This window comes from Hipposideros armiger, unplaced genomic scaffold (assembly GCF_001890085.2).
Source record: "Hipposideros armiger isolate ML-2016 unplaced genomic scaffold, ASM189008v1 scaffold_8, whole genome shotgun sequence".
In the NCBI taxonomy this organism is placed as follows: Eukaryota; Metazoa; Chordata; class Mammalia; order Chiroptera; family Hipposideridae; genus Hipposideros; species Hipposideros armiger.
In genome coordinates this window covers 5,489,601-5,505,339 of record NW_017731358.1, presented here as the reverse complement: position 1 = coordinate 5,505,339, position 15,739 = coordinate 5,489,601, and the positions used below count along the sequence as shown (strand labels likewise).

The following is a 15,739-nucleotide window of genomic DNA, read 5'->3' as shown; positions in this document are numbered from 1 at the left end:
AGTCATTAAATCTTTTTTTTTTTTTAAGATTTTACTGGGGAATTGGGGGAGGGGAAAAGCATTGGGTAATTGGGGAAGGGGAACAGGTAAGTTGCTGTCCTTTGGTTCTTCAGTCTAGTTGTGGAGGATGTTGCTTTACTGGCCCATGTTGGTATTATTATGATCATTGCGCTTTTCCCGGTTGAGGCAGTTGTTGCCAGCCATTGCTCACGGTGGCTCACAGCAGCTCTTTCTGGCTGCTGGCCACTCACAGTAGCTCACGGCAGCCCACTGCAGCCCCGCTGCAGCCTACACCATTGCCGGCCACTCACGGCAGCCCAGCTCCAGGTCAAGCTGTGGTTCACCATCTTAGCTGTAGAGGGTGAAGCATCACTGGCCCATGTGGGAACCAAACCGGCAGCCCTGCTGCTCAGAGCTTGTGCTCCCAAGCCAACTCTTAACCAACTGAGCCACTCGGCTGGCCCCCATTAAATCTTGTTTTGTAAGGGGCCAGATAGCAAACATTTTTGACTTTGCAGGATATATGGTCTCTGTCACAACTACTCAACTCTGCCATTGTAGCATAAAAGCAGCCATAGATGCTAAGTAAATGAATGAACATGGCTGTGTTCCAAAAAAACTTTACTTATAAGAACCCTGCTCTAAGTGAACAGCAGGAAGAGATTCTTTCCCTACATCTCTTTTTGTCTCTCTCTCTTCCGTTATCACCATCTTTCTTCCACTTTTGTCTTTATTCCTTTCTCATTCTACCCTCTCTGTTTCTCACTTTCTTTTCACATCTTGACTGTGACTTGCTGCAAGACACATGCCTGAGGGATGTTTGGCAGATCCTCCTAGCCTCTCAAGATGGCATTTGAGAGGAATCTTGACTCTTTCTTAAGGCCACTTGGTGACACAGAGAGATTCCTGGGATGACTAGAGTATGTGTCTGATCACTTTTTTCTTTCTTTCTTTTTGTTTTCTTTCTTTCTTTTTTAAAATTTATTTTTCTTGATTTTTCTTTTTTCTGGTCACTTCTTAAACACGTGTAACTCTCCTTTGGCAGCTTAAGATATGCTTTAGTTTACTAGCCGAGGAATTCCTTCTGGCTTCCTCAGACCTGAATCTCTGAGGTGACCAAAGGGGGTATTTCTCTTACAACATCAGTGGAAACTGGAGTATATTTGAATGTTCTTTAGTCTTTTTGAGTGCCCTTATCTCTTCAGAGAGGCAAGGCTAACAGGGAACATGGAGGTGGAGTCTATGAGGACAACTTCCCTAAGATCTGGAGGAAATTCACATTACCTGCCACAGATTTCCTCATGTAGGCAGTTTTTTGGCCATCATATGCTGCCCTCAAAGACAGGATGAGAAGGAATAGGCTTCAGCTGCGCAGGAAAGATTAAGAGCAGAGGTCAGGAAGAACCTTGGTTCTGTCACAACTGCATATCAAGCAAGGCCAAGACCAGGGGATGTTTTGGCATTCCCTTGGAATTGTTAAAAGAACAGGACAGATTACTTCCTATGCTCACTCTAAACAGAAAATAGTGTGACAAAGGAAACAGCTTTGTGTTAGAAATTTCCTGTGCAGTGTGGGCTGAAGGCCGGGAATCAAGAGTTGAGGCCTGAATCTTTTCTCCCAGCTTCCTCCCTGCAGACCAACCCTCAGGATGCTGGATGATCACTGTCACAGGGAAGGCCGCCCACCCTTCCATCACCAGTGTCTGAGTGATGCTGATCATTTTCCAGCTTCAGAATTTTCTATCCCTCTCTTTCCCTCTCAGCTATGTCTTTCAATTCTGTATAGTTAGCTCCATTTTGAAAAACAAAACAAAAGAGATAGTTGGAAACTTGACCATCCGGTCTAGCTACTGTCTTATTATTTTTTTTTTTCACTGCCATGACTTGGTTAATAGATGAGTCAGCTCTGCTGCTTCCCCTCTCTCACCACATGCTCCTGTCTTGTCTACAGTCAGGTTCTACCCTCCACTTTACTCCCTCACCACATATTGTCTCCTACAGTTGAGGTCCACCCTCCTCTTTCTCTCAGGTCCCTGGTAACCTACCACTTTCCCAAATCCTGTCTCTATGTCTCAGTCCTTGCTGCCCCTCACTTTGTGACATCTGACTTTTTGTTTTGTTTTGTTTTTTTTTAACTGAGCCATCCTGCCACCTGTTGGCAGCTCAGCTCGGGTCGGGACTCGAACTGCTGTTGCTCAGAGCTCGCACTCTTGAGCGAGCTCTATAACCAACTGAGCCAGTCGGCCGGCCCGCCATCTGACTTTTTTGACTCATTTGCCTCCTGACATCCTCTTGTCTCTTGTCTCCATAGCCAACATGTTTCTGCAATTTGTCTGTCTTTCTGGCCTATCTCTGCCTTTTGCTCCGCCCAAGTAATGGCTTTACCTTGCTTGGGGATCCAGTTGGCAAACTGTTGTAGAAATTCAAGATTACAGAGCTGAAGGCTGGGCTAGGATGGCATTAAAGGGAAAGGGGGCCACGGATGACATTTCAAAGAAAAACTTTGGCTTAATGACAGCATGGATGCAGGAAGTAAAGGAGGCTGATGATCCAGGCGAGTCTCCCAGGGTTCTAGTCTGTGAAACTGGAATAATGATGTCAGGCAAGTCAGGAAGAGGTGCTGGTTCTAAGGCAATTTGATTTGAGTAGAAAGCAGGACATACAAGTGGATAATATGTCTAGAAAAGAAAGTTAATGGATATGGATGGAAAACCTTTTATCTCATTTGCTCTTGCTGCTCCAGCCAGCTCCTAGCTTCTTAATCAATATTTCCAGCTTCCAAGGCCTCCCAGGCTCTGTGCTGACAGTTCTAATTGCTGATTGGACATTACCACCTGGACGCCCATCATCACTTCAAACTCTTCGGGTTACAGGAAATGTGTTACAGTCAAGCAGCGTGGAAAACTGCCCTAGGAGTCAAGAGTTCTAGGGTCTGCTGTGTGATGTTGAGGAAGTCACTTTACTCTCTAGTTTATAGTTTTCTCATTGATGCAATGAGGGGTTAGACTAAGTCATATTTTACTTAATCACTTTCACATCTTTCCTCAGATTGGTTTCTCTTCTAGGTTTTTTTTCTTCTGTTAGGAATGCCATGTTCTCTCAGTTACCTAGTGCCCAGAGGTGTGTTGAACTTTTGTTCACCACCCCTCCTTCTTTCCTGCCCACACCTTCTCCACTCTATATATCAGCCATCAATACACACCTTTGCTTTTTCCTTCTTGTTGACTTCCACAGCTTCATGTTTCGGTCCCACAGTCACACCGTCCTTGAGGTGCTTACAACCTTGCTCCTCGACTATTTCTATAGACTCCAAACTCCTCAATCTTCTAGGCCCACTACCGTTCTAAACACTTCTCCCATTTTGTCCCCTTCCTCCTTAAATCTTCAAAGTGGGTGGAGAGAAGGAGGTGTCTGTCAAGATTACTTAAGAGTTTTTCTAAATGCTTGTACCTGAACATCTCCCCACCCTACATCTCCCCACCCTCCTCCATCCTGACATTTTTGTGCATCATGTGAAAAAGATTCTCCCGGTGACGATTCTCTTTTACTTTCTCCTTTTGTAAAGAATCCGTTACAAATTTAAAAGCTTTATGAAATTTAAATATGACATATTTTATAGACCATGAAAAGCCCATGATTTGATAAATTGCACAGATTTAAAGTTCACAAGTTGATCAGTTTTGACATAAGCATACACCTATGAAACCATCGCCACAATCAAGAGTATATCCATCACCTCCAAAAGTTTCATTGTTTCCCTTTGTCATCCCACCCTCTCACCCCTTCTCTGCCAGTATCCCACTCTGGTCATCTCCATCTGCTTTCTGTCAGTAAAGATTACTTTGCATTTCCTAGAATTTTATATTGAAGGAATAACTTAGTATGCACTCTTTTTTGTCTGACTTCTTTCATGCTGCATAATTATTTTGAGATTCATCCATGTATTGTTGTTAAATCAATAATTCATTCCTTTTTATTACTGAGTAGTATTCCATCATACACATATATCATAATCTGTTTATCCTATCACTCGTGGATGGGTTTTGGATTGCTTCCAGGTTTTGGCTATTAATAAATAAAGCTGCTATGAGCATTTGTGTATAAGTCTTTGCATGGATATATGCTTTTATTTCTCTTGAATAAATACCAAGAATGGCTGGGTCCTGTGTTAGGTACATGCCTAACTATCTAAGAAATTGCCAGACTGTGGTAGTTCCACTCCGACCAAAAGTGTAGGAGAGTTCCAGCTGTTCCACGTCTTCACCAAAACTTGATATGAACAAGTCTTTTTAATTACAGGCATAGATTGTGGTATCTCATTGTGGTTTTAGTTTGCATTTCCCTAATGACTAATGATGTTGAGCATCTTCTCAAGTACTTACTTGCCATCCATATATCTGCCAAGGTGGAGTGTCTATTCAAATCTTTTGCCCAATTTTTAAAAATTGGTTTGTCTGTTTCCTTATTTTGAACGTTTCAGAGTTCTTTATATATTCTGGATACAGCCCTTCATCAGGTAATGTGTATCTCAAATATTTTCTAATGGCTTGTCATTTCATTTTCTTAACAATGTCTTTTGAAGAGCAGAACTTTTTAATTTTGTTGAAGTCAAGTTTATCTTTTTATTTTCCCCTTTTGAAATTATGCTTTAGGTGTCATATCTAAGGAATCTTTGCCTACCCTAAGGTCACAAAGATTGTTGTCTAGACATTTTATAGTTTTAGGTTTTACATTTAGGTCTATGATCCATTATGAGTTAACTTTTGTATATGGTGTGAGATATTGATCTAAATTCATTTTCTGTTTGCATATGGATATTATGATAGGCAGAATAATGCCCTTCCTCAAAGATGTCTAGGTCCTGGTCCCCTGAACCTGCGGACCTGTTAGGTTACATGGCAAGTGGGAATTAAGGTTTCAGATGGAATTAAGGTTGTTAATCAGATGATCTTAAAATAGGGAGATTATCCTAGATTTATCTGGGTGGGCCCAATGTAATCACAAGGGCCCTAAAGGTGGGAGAGGGGAATGGAAGAGTGAACCAGAGAGATGGCAGTGTGAAGTAAACTTGGCCAATATTGCTAATTTTGAAGATGGAGGAAGGGGAACACAACCGGAAAATGCAGGTGGTTTCTAGAAGATGGAAAAAGCAAAGAAACAGGTTCCGTCCTGGAGTCTCTGGAAAGAATGTGCATCCCTGCTAACACCTTGATTTTAGCACAGTGAGACCCGTTTTGGACCTTTGACTTCTGGAATTTTAAGATAATAAAATTTGTGTTGTTTTAAGTCACTAAGTTTGTGGTAATCTGTTGCACCAGCCATAGAAAACTAATACAGATTTTCAGTGTTCAAGTACCATTGTAGAGACTATCTTTTTTTACACTGAATACCCATTGATCTTTGTTGAAAATCTATTGACTGTAAAAGTGTAGGTCTATTTCTGGACTCCATTCTATTCAATTGATCTATCATTTGTCCACCTTTATACCAATATCACATTGTCTTGATTACTGTTACTTTATAGTAAGTCCTGAAATTGGGTAGTGTAAGTCCTCCAACTTTCTTCTTTCTTAGTTGTTTTGGCTTTTCTAGTTTCTTTGCATTGAATCAGTTTGTCAATATCTACAACAAAACTTCTGGGACCTTGATCGGATTCCTTGATTGAATCCACAGATCAATTTGAGGAAAATTGATGTCTTAACATTGATGTCTTCTGATCAATAACGCAGTATATCTCTCTATTTACTCAAGTCTTCTTTAATTTCTTTCAGTCATGTATTGTAGTTTACAATGTATAGGTCTTGCATATCTTTAATCAGATTTAATCTTCATATATCATATTTTTGAGCTTATGTTAATAGTGATTTTTTTCTAAACTTTAATTTCCAAATCTTCACTGCTAGTGTATCGAAATATGATTTATTTTATATTGGTCTTATATCCTGAAATCTTACTAAACACATTAGTTGAAATGACATTTTGATAGATTTCATGTAATTTTCTAAATTGACAATTATGTTGTCTATTAATAAAGACAGTCTTACCTCTTCCTCTCCAATTTAGATGCCTTTAATTTCTTTTTCTTCCCTTATTATACTGGTTACAACATTCAGTATGATGTTGAATAGGAGTGAGAGTGGACATCCTTGCTTTGCTTTTATCTTAGGGGGAAAGAATTCAGTTTTTCACCATTAAGTATGATGTTAGCTGTACGTTTTTTGGTAGATGCCCTCTATTAAGTCGAGGAAGTTCCTTCTAGTCTTAGTTTGCTGAGAATTTTGGTGAGAAATGGATGTTGTATTTAGTCAAATGCATTTACTGCATCTATTGAGATGATAATGTAGTTTTGTTTTAGTATGGTATGTATATTAATTTTCTAGGGCTGCTATAGCAAAGTACCACAAGCTGGTGGCTTAAAAGAACAGAAATTTATTTTGTCCCTGTTCTGGAGGCTAGAGGTCCAAATCAAGGTGTCAGCAGGGCCATTCTCCTTCTAAGACTCTGGGTAAAATAATTTCTTGCTTCTTTTTAACTTCTGGCGGTGGCTGTCAATTCTTGGCATTCTTTAGCTTGCAGCTGCATCACTGTAATCTCTGCCTCTGCCTCTGTTATCATATGGTGTTTTCCCTCTGTGTCTCTGTCTTAACATAGAGTTTTTCTCTTCTTACAAGGACAGCAGTCATATTGGATTATGGCCCACCCTAATGACCTAATCCAAAATTGTTAACATCTCTAAAGACTTTATTTTCTAATGAGATTACATTCACAGGTACCAGGGATTAGGACTTCAATATATCTTTTTGGGGAACACAGTTCAACCCATAACATATGGTAAATTACATTGATAGATTTTTTTCAAGTGTCAACCAACCCTGCATCCTTGGGATAAACCACTTGGCTTGGCCATGATAGATTATCCTTTTTATAGATTATTAGATTTGATTGGCTAAAATTTTATCGAGAAATTTGCATCTATGTTCATGAAAGATAGTGGTCTGTAGTTTTGTTTTTCCTTCTCTTTTAATTGGTCTTTCTTTGGTTTTGGCATCAGAATAATCCTAACTTTATAGAAATAATTGGGAAATATTCCCTCTTCATTTTTTTCTGGATAGTGAGTGTGGGATTGCTATTATTTCTTATTGTTTCCTTAAATGTTTCACAGGATTCACCAGTGAAACCATATGGGTCATGAGTTTTCTTTGTGGGAAGCTTTTAAGCTACAAATTTAATTTCTTTAATAGATATATGGCTATTTAAATTACCTATTTCTTCTTGAGTAAGCTTTAGTAGTGTCTTTCAAGGAACTTGTCCATTTTATGTAAGTTGTCAAATTTATTGGCATAAAATTGTTTATTATTCTTTTTACATCTTCTTACTCCATAGTGATGCTACCTCTCATTCTTGCTAATAGCAATTTGATTCTTCTGTCTTATTTACTTATTTCAGGCTGGCTAGAGGTTTATAAATTTTAATGATCTCAAAGAACCCAATTTTGGATTCATTGGTTTTCTGTTATCTATTTCATTGCTTTTGGTTCTTTAAAAATTTTTTAAATTTCTGTTTTTCTGCTTTGGGTTTCATTTACTCTTAAGGTAGAACAGGATATCATTAAGACCTTTCTTTTAAAAATATTTTAGGATTCTAAATTTCCCTCTAAGTGCTGCTTTAGCTTTATCCCTCTGGAATTTATATGATGTTTTCATTTTTATTCACTTTCAAATTCTAATATCCCATTTGAGTTCTTAGGTAACCATGCGTTATTTAAAAGTATATAATTTAGTTTCCAAATACTTGGGGATTTTACATACATTTGTCATTGATTTCTAATTTAATTTTATTGTGCTCAGAGAACATACTTTGTATAATTAAAAAAAACCAAAAACCAACAGGTATAATTTGTATAGTGTGAATCTTTTACAATTGATTGAGACTTGTTTTAGCGTATGGTTTATCTTGATAAATGTTCCCTGTGCACTTGAAAAAAAAGTTTCTGTTGTTATTGAGTGGACTATTCTATAAATGTAGTTCGGTTAAGTTGGTTGATGGCACTGTTCAAGTCTTCCATATTCTTACTGATGATCTCTCTCCTTATTCTATCAATTATTAAGTGAGACAGATATTAAAATCTGACTATAATTATGAATTTGTCTATTTCTCCTTGTAGTCATATCAATTTTGCTTCATATATTTTGAAACTCTTATTAAATGCAAAAACTTTCAGGCTTGTATGTTCAATTATCCCTGGTAATATTCTTTGCTCTGAAATCTTTGTCTGATATTAATATAGCTCAGAATATTTAAAATTTTAATAGAAATTGCCAAACTTCTTCTCAAAAATCAGTGTCATTAGATGAGGTTATTCCTCATTTTGGTCCACATTTATTGTGGTTTTGATGTAAACTTTCCTGTAAATATGTGATGTTTCTTTTCAGTTTGTGATGAGATAATACTCTTGCCATGCCTCTGGTTCTCCTTCTGCGCAATGGTGGCAGTCAATAGCAGCTCCGCCATTTTGTGTGTGTGTGGGAGTACAGGCCAGGGGTTAGTCAAGGGGTTAAAGGAACACAAAATTTAGAAAAGACAAATGAGCAGTACTTTCATTGTCAAAGAAGGTGGTAGGTAGGGGGCGCCTGGCTGCTTTAAGACAGTTGAAGGTATCAGCACCATATGAATTAGATCTCATGGCAGTTAACTTGTGACCTCAGTTATTATTAATAATTTTTAAGAAATGGGGTCTGAGGGCCGGCCGAGTGGCATGTTGGTTAAGAGCTGGCTTGGGACGCCGGCTCTGAGCAGCAGGGTCCTGGTTCGGATCCCACTTAAGGGCCAGTGACACTGCCCTCTACAGCTAAGATGGTGAGCAACAGCTCGACCTGGACCTGGGCTGCCTTTAGTCTCTGGCGACAGCGTAGGCTGCAGCCCCTGCTGCAGTCAGCTGCTGTAAGCTACCATGAGTGACTGGTAGCCAGTGTGAGCCGCCAGCAGCTGGTGTGAGCTGCCAAGAGCCACCATGAAGGGCCGTCCAGAGGCCAGTGACTGATCTGCCTCACCTGGGAAGAGCGCAATGATAATACCAACATGGGCCAGTGAAGCGACGTCCTCCACAACTAGACTGAAGAACAAAAGGACAGCAACTTGTCTGTTCCCCTTCCCTTGATTCCCCAGTGCTGTTCTCCTCCTCCAATTCCCCAATAAAATCTGAAAAAAAAGAAAAAAAAGAAAAAAGAAATGGGGTCTGATAGATATATCAAAGATTGGAGACAGGTAATTGTACTTACATTTTTAACGGATAAAAAAACCAAACCAAACAAAAACCATTTGTGACATCCAGTAAAGGAAGTGATGAGTACAAGGAGCCAGAAAGGGTTCACTAAAAACGTGTTTAATTCACTCTATTTGCTGTTAGGCTTACCCAGTGGGTAGATCTGGAAAGGTCCCAGGTGCTTTGACCCAGAGCGAGGTGGAACTAAATAGGCTGCCAGAGACAAACAGATGCGGAAGATTCTGGCTGGTGGGTAGCAGGCCATCAACTTTCGACTAGGAACAGGTTTTTCTATCAGGTGTGTTTAACACATTAGGTCCCGCCCTAGCCTCGCCAGCTGCCTGGATGAGGCAGTAGCAACACCCCCCAGCTCACCACATTAAGTACTCTGGTCTAAAGAGCCTGTTTTGTAGGCTCTCTAGTCACTAGAACTATAAACAGAACACTGGCTAATTATTGTTTAATTATTGCTTAAAAACCAATTGGCACAATACAATCACTGCATTAATTACCCCATACAGCATCTGCTTTCTCTTTTGCCGTCATCCCCATTCCTCCCCAGCCCCTCTCCCACGTTAATTGAAATTCAGCTTGCTGTAACACCTTCTTTCTCCTGGCCAACTGGATCTCTCTCTCCACGGACACAAGGGAGGAGAACAAAACAGAGAAAGCCCCAGGGATTAGGGAGTTTTGACAACTGTCCAAGAGAAGCGCTGAGCTCCGGGCCAAGTACCGAGGCACCACAGAGGCGAGCGAGAGACAGCCGAGTGACAGAGGGAGGGAGGGAGACGCAGGAAGACATCGCAAGAGGAATGAACTGAACCAAGAGTCACAGAGGCAGAGAGATGCTTAAAGAGGCACCGAAAAGCGGAAAAAGGAAGGGAATAGCTAAAAAGGAAAGGAACTATGGGGAGATGGTGAGGAAGATGCGAGAGGCTCAGGAGGGGAGGAAGGCAGGAGAGAGCTTGTCAGGAGGAGGAGGAAAAAGTGCAGCCTCTAGGGACGGGTCCGTGTAGCCTGGGGACGGGTCTGGAGCAGGCAGACTAGCAGTTTGGGGTTCCCCCTCACACACCTGGGGCCCGCAGCACCGACAGCGCGAGGGGCGAGGCTGGACGCGCAGCGCCGGGGCGGCAGAGCCCGGGGCGAGCCCGGCGTGCGCCCGGCGGCCCCGCCCCCTCCTCGGCCGCCTCCTTCGCGGGGCTTTTCCTGCGGGGCTCAGGAAGCCGGCCTAGCCTCGCCGCGAACAATAGCTCGGGGCCGGCTCTCGGCTCTCGGCTCCCGACTCCCGGAGAGGCCGGCGCCGGGCCGCGGAGGGGAGGGCGGCGTCCGCGCCGCCGGGGGTCCGCCGCGAATCCCCAGCCCCGGCCGGGGCTTCGGCGGAGCTCGGCGCTGCCGGGGTCATTGTTGGCGGGGACCGAGGCGCGGGAGCCGGGGGGAGGAGCTGGGGTGGCGGCGGAGGCGGCTGGAGCCAGAGGGGGAGCCAGAGAGCGAGGGAGGGAGGCCGCGAGCGAGCGGGCGAGCGAGCGAGCGAGGGGAGGAGGTAGAGAGACAGGGAGGGTGGGAGGGAGGAGGAAAAATAAAGAGGAGCGCCGAGCAGGGCTGAACAATAGAGACAGGCAGACGGGCGAGGAGGAGAGCCGGCTGCCGCGGCTGGGCTCGGAGAGCGGGCGCCCAGGCAGCCCGGACCCGGGACCCGGGCCCCGGCCCGACAGCAGGCGGCCAGCGCCCCCAGGGAAGGGGGACCATGGGGGAGCCGGCGGCAGGCGCCCCCGGCCAGCCGCGCGCCTCCGCCTGAGGGCGGCTTGACGGACTCTGCCCCAGCCTGGCCGCTCCAGCCGCCAGCCCTCGAAGCCCGGAGTCCGCCGGCTCTGCGGCCGCGGCCGCTGCGCCCCGCGCCCTCCGCCCACCCGGCGCCGAACAGCCCACACGGCCCCAGGCTTCGCCGGCCCCCGGCTGCCTGCGGACGTCCTCCTTCAGTCATGAACCCCCCGGAGGGGGCAGCGGAGGAAGGAGGAGCAGCCGACTCGGACGTGGACGCCTTTTTCCGGACAGGTAGGCTGGGCAGGGCGCGGGCGGCCGGGGGGCAGGGCCGCTCCCCGGGACGCGGTGTCTCGGACAAGTTTGGGAAAGGAGGGCTGTTGCTGGGGTGTGCGTGTTGGGGGGCTGTCCCCCCTCGTCGTCCGGGCTGGAGTTGCCGAGGTTCTTGTTGTTATGGCAATGCTGGTAGCGTTTTGGGGACGGGTGGGGGCTGGGAGCTCGGCGCCCCTCCGCGTTCACCCCACTTGCGGGAGTCTGTATGGTGGGAGGCGGGAGGCGGTCCCCTCGGCCGCCTTCTCTCGGAGCGCGAGGATGGGGCGATGTTGGATTACTTTGCAGCGAGCGTGCCGCTCCAGCTACCCGCGTTCCCGGCCCCTCCCTCGCCGCCCCCCACCCCCCTGGCTCCGGCCGCCCTGGGCTGGCAACCCTTCTCGGGCCAGGGGCCCGGCGCCCTGGTGTGCAGTGAGGGAGGGGGGGCTGTGGGGACCTGGAGTCACGCAGGCTGCAGACTGACAGGAGTGGGGCGGACCCAGGACGGTCATGCAGGGTGCGTGTGGGGAGCCAGCGGCTCCGACTTGAGAGGCAGACGCGCTGGGAGGGCGGTGGGCGCCTCGGACCTCCTCCTTGTCCTCCTCTTCTATACTTCTGGGAACGGATGAGCTTTTCATAAGAATCACTCATTCCTGGAAGTGTGACTTAGCGTCCCCCTCACACACCCACCCACTGAATCTTTGCTTGCCTGTAGTTTGTAGAGCCCCCAGATCTGTCTTTCCAGCTGTTTGCAGCCTACCCACCTCCCATCCCCCAGATCTGTAGCTGCTTCTGTTCCCGGACTACACAGCCTCTTCCTCAGAACAGATAGGACCATCTTCATCTCCCACCACCTGTGGCCCTGTTTCTCTGATGGCCAGGGATTCCCCCATCTCCTTTTACCTGTGGCTTGCACCAACTCGGTAGGTAGAGCTCCCCATCTCACTTGTCTGGAACCATTTTGTCTGGAATCTTTGTCCCAAGGAATCCAAAGAGTTACGGGGCCCCTGAGCTTCTACCCTCTTTTTTGGCAAGTTCGATTAGAGGACGTGAACTGGAGGGGTCAGGGATCAGTTTAGCTCTGAAGGCTCCCTCTCTGCACATCCATCTGTTTCCTAACCTCATTGCCTTGCCTGGAGGTCATCTCTAGGGAAGCCCCTGGGTGGAGTGCTTTGTTGGGGAGGCTTGTGGCTTTAGAAGTCAGACTTGATTGGCCCATATGTTCGTTTTTTAGTGGGTCTGGAAAGGCAAACACTGGAGGACAGGCGCTGATGCCAGGACCTGGAGAAAGCGGAGGGAGCCCGTTACCCTGCCCTGCGTCCCAGGACTCAGTCTTGCCTTCCTCCCTCCTTCCTTTTCCTCAGATGTGGATTCTGCATACACATTCTAGCTTTCCCTCTCTGTCTCTGTGACACACGCATACCCTGGAACTCAGAGCATGGATTCTAAAGTGAGTGTGGGGAGCCAGCATCTCAGACTTGACCTGGGTTTATAACCTGCCATCTAGGATAGAGTTTTGGGGGCCAAGTGATACCTGGAAACATTTACCAGAAGGTCTTCCTGACCCCTCTTGCTTCCCATCTGGGTCAAAAGGCTGCCTTTTCTTAGCTCTGGGGAAAACTCTAGAAGTGGGAGCTTTCCCACTTTCTCTTTTTGGACCCCACTTTCATCTTTTGGCCTCCACTTCTCCTTCCCCTTCCCTATCATCCAAACACTTAGTTCCTGTCCATTTTCTGTCCCAGTCTTTGGGAGTAGAGCTCACTTGCTGGAGGCTTGCTAATTTCTGACAAATGAATTCACACAGTGTTAATGGTGTTAATGGCCTATAATGGTCCAATGTGTTACTTTTCCCAGGGCTTTTCAAAACACAATGTGGGGCTTACATTGTGTAGCCCTGGTTCAAATCGCAGAGTAAATAGCAGACTCCGGTGGGACTCCTGTTGGGGGTATTCTTCTTCCTCAGGCAACCTTGTTGAAGAGGGCTAGGTCTGATGTGCACTTAGAATCAGAGAAAAATGAAATCCTCAATGCATAAGGCTGGAAATGACTGATAAACCATAACAAGTTGCAAGAGGGAGTGCAGGCTCTTGGTGGTCCTCAGCTGAACCACCATCCAATCTGCGTGGCCCTCTGTGCTCGGCTCTCTGACCCCCTTCTATTCTCTAGCCTGGGCTCTCATGGGGGATTCTTAAACCTGGAAAAGACCCCATTTCTTAACCTTCTCCCTTCTGATTTCCCTCTCTCTGGAACACAGCAGTACACCTGGTAGGCTGGGCTTCATGAATTTATTCAATTGAACAATTCTGAAACCTTCAAACAAATTCTCAAAGTTTGTAGTGCCAGGGTTACCGCCTTCTTTCTGGTGGAAAATTTTGCATGCACAAAGATCAGACTGGCATTTGCTTTGTCAAAACCTTGGCATACTGTGTCTCTAATTAGGCATGCTTCAAATAATTTTGTTGTTTTGGGTCCTTACTTTTCATCTCATTATTTTGGTATTTTCGTTCTCTTGACCAACTGATTAAGCTATATTTTCTAAATCTTACTTCCCTCTGTGCCCATGGACACACACACACACACACACACACACACACACACACACACACTCCACTATTCTTATAGATTGGTGGATTCCATATCATCTTTCTGGGAATTCTCTGTTCCAAGCTTGGGAAAGTGTGTCTCAATAATTTTATTGATCGTGGTTATGAGGCAGAGAAGGGGAAATATGGGAACTCAGAACTGGGGCTATGAACCAGTTGGAATATAAAACCAACAAGCACTTTTCAGCTCCTACCAGGAGCTTTCTGCTGTCCAGGATGCTGTGGAATGCAAACGAAATATTTAAACTGGTCTCTGCCCTTGAAGAACTTTTAGAAGAAGATTGACAGTTACTGTTCAGAGATTAATTAATTGCTAAACCTTATGGTGCTACAAGATAAAAAGTTGACAGAACTGCCGAGGAGTGGAACCCAGGGTTGTCCTTGAAGGGGGCGTGGGGACGGGGAATGGGAGGAGCAGTGTGGGCAAAGGCACAGCGAGGTTGGAACATTGACTTCGGGGTGACTGAATGGACGGTGTAGGCTGGGGAGGAATGGGACACAGGATTGGGGAAGTAGGGCAGGGCCAGATAGGGAGCCCAAGAGGAGTTTGGATTTGATTCAGGGTCAGTAGGGAGTCACTTTAGGTTCTTGAGCAAGGGCATATCCTGGAGAAAGTGGTATTTGGAAAGGTTAATCTGGGGGTACTATGACTGATCAAGTGGAGAGGAGAGAGAAAGCATCCAGAGAGAGGCAAAAGTGAGCCATCGCTGAGGGAGAGGGGCTTAGTGTGGGTTGGTGGCAGAAAGGATGGGGAGTCAGTGGCAACACTGAGAAACATTTTCAAAAGTGGCAATGTGGGGATTTGTTGACAAACTAGTTATAGGGGGAAAAGAAAACTAATCCTATGAGGAAACAGAAGTAGCTTGGTTGAGAGTATAGATGGATTGACAGTGCCCTGACTGACATAGTCTGATTACAGACCGGAGCCGGTTTTGCAGGTAGTGATGTTAGCTTCAGATGTGGAGAATTGGAGGTGATTGAGGGACGCCCAGGTGGAGTTGTTTGTGGGAAATGTGGGACTCAAGACAGGAGGTTCAGATTTGCAGTGTGAACTTGGAAGCCTTCTGCATCAAGACTGGAAGCAGCTGAAGCTATGTGAACGCATTGGCTCTCAGGGAGAGGGGGATGGAGGAAAGCGGGGAAGGGCTCAAGGTAGAATTTGGGGGCGAAGCCCTTATTTAGGAAGGGGCAGCAAAGGAGACTTGGCCCTGGAGACTCCAGGGAGTCAGCGTGGGTTCTGATGTGATGACAGGGGCAGAGACAGATTGAGCCGGAAGAGCACAGGTTAGGTGTCACTGGATGTGATAAAAAGAAGGCCACTGGGAGCTGTTGGGAGCCCAGTATCAGAAGAGGCATTCAGAATAGGGATTTTGGGTGGTGGAGAGGGAGCTGTTACCTGTAGAGTTTATCAGTGAACGAATAAAGAGGTTGGGTGCTAGTCAGAAGGGATGTTAGTATCAAGAAAAATAGTTTTGTGTGTGTGTTTGTGTGTGTGTGTGTGTGTGTGTGTGTGTGTGTGTGTGTGTTGGGTCAGAGAGTCAGAACAGGTTTGGAGGTGGAAGGGAGAAAGCTGCAGACTGGAAAAACTGAAGATGCAAGATTGACTGTTGAGTTAGATACCTGAAGAGGTGAGATAAGACTAGGCTCTCTAATAAAGCAAGAGCTTAGCTTTGGTGACAGAGGAGAAACCACTTTCTTTAAGGTTCAAAGGAAAAAAATTAAGAGGACAAATGAAAAGAGATTGATGTGGAAATATCCTCTACCCCCATCTTTCTGTTGAGCCTTGTCCTGTGAGTCCAGACATTTT

At 45.5% G+C, this 15,739-nt stretch overlaps 1 protein-coding gene across 20 annotated transcripts in view; it reads left to right on the top strand.

The window, feature by feature from the left end:
* The first annotated feature begins 10,854 nt into the window (after positions 1-10,854).
* The window catches only part of KALRN (kalirin RhoGEF kinase), a 655,970-nt gene continuing 651,085 nt past the window's right edge, over positions 10,855-15,739 (top strand). For 12 of the 20 annotated variants that reach the window (XM_019652336.1, XM_019652320.1, XM_019652304.1 and 9 more), the window contains exon 1: positions 10,855-11,314. In XM_019652336.1, the coding sequence (XP_019507881.1) occupies positions 11,242-11,314 (73 nt within the window). In that variant the 5' untranslated portion in view covers positions 10,855-11,241. The remainder of the gene's footprint in view (positions 11,315-15,739) is intronic. The other 8 variants (XM_019652381.1, XM_019652391.1, XM_019652504.1 and 5 more) reach the window with 2 other exon arrangements.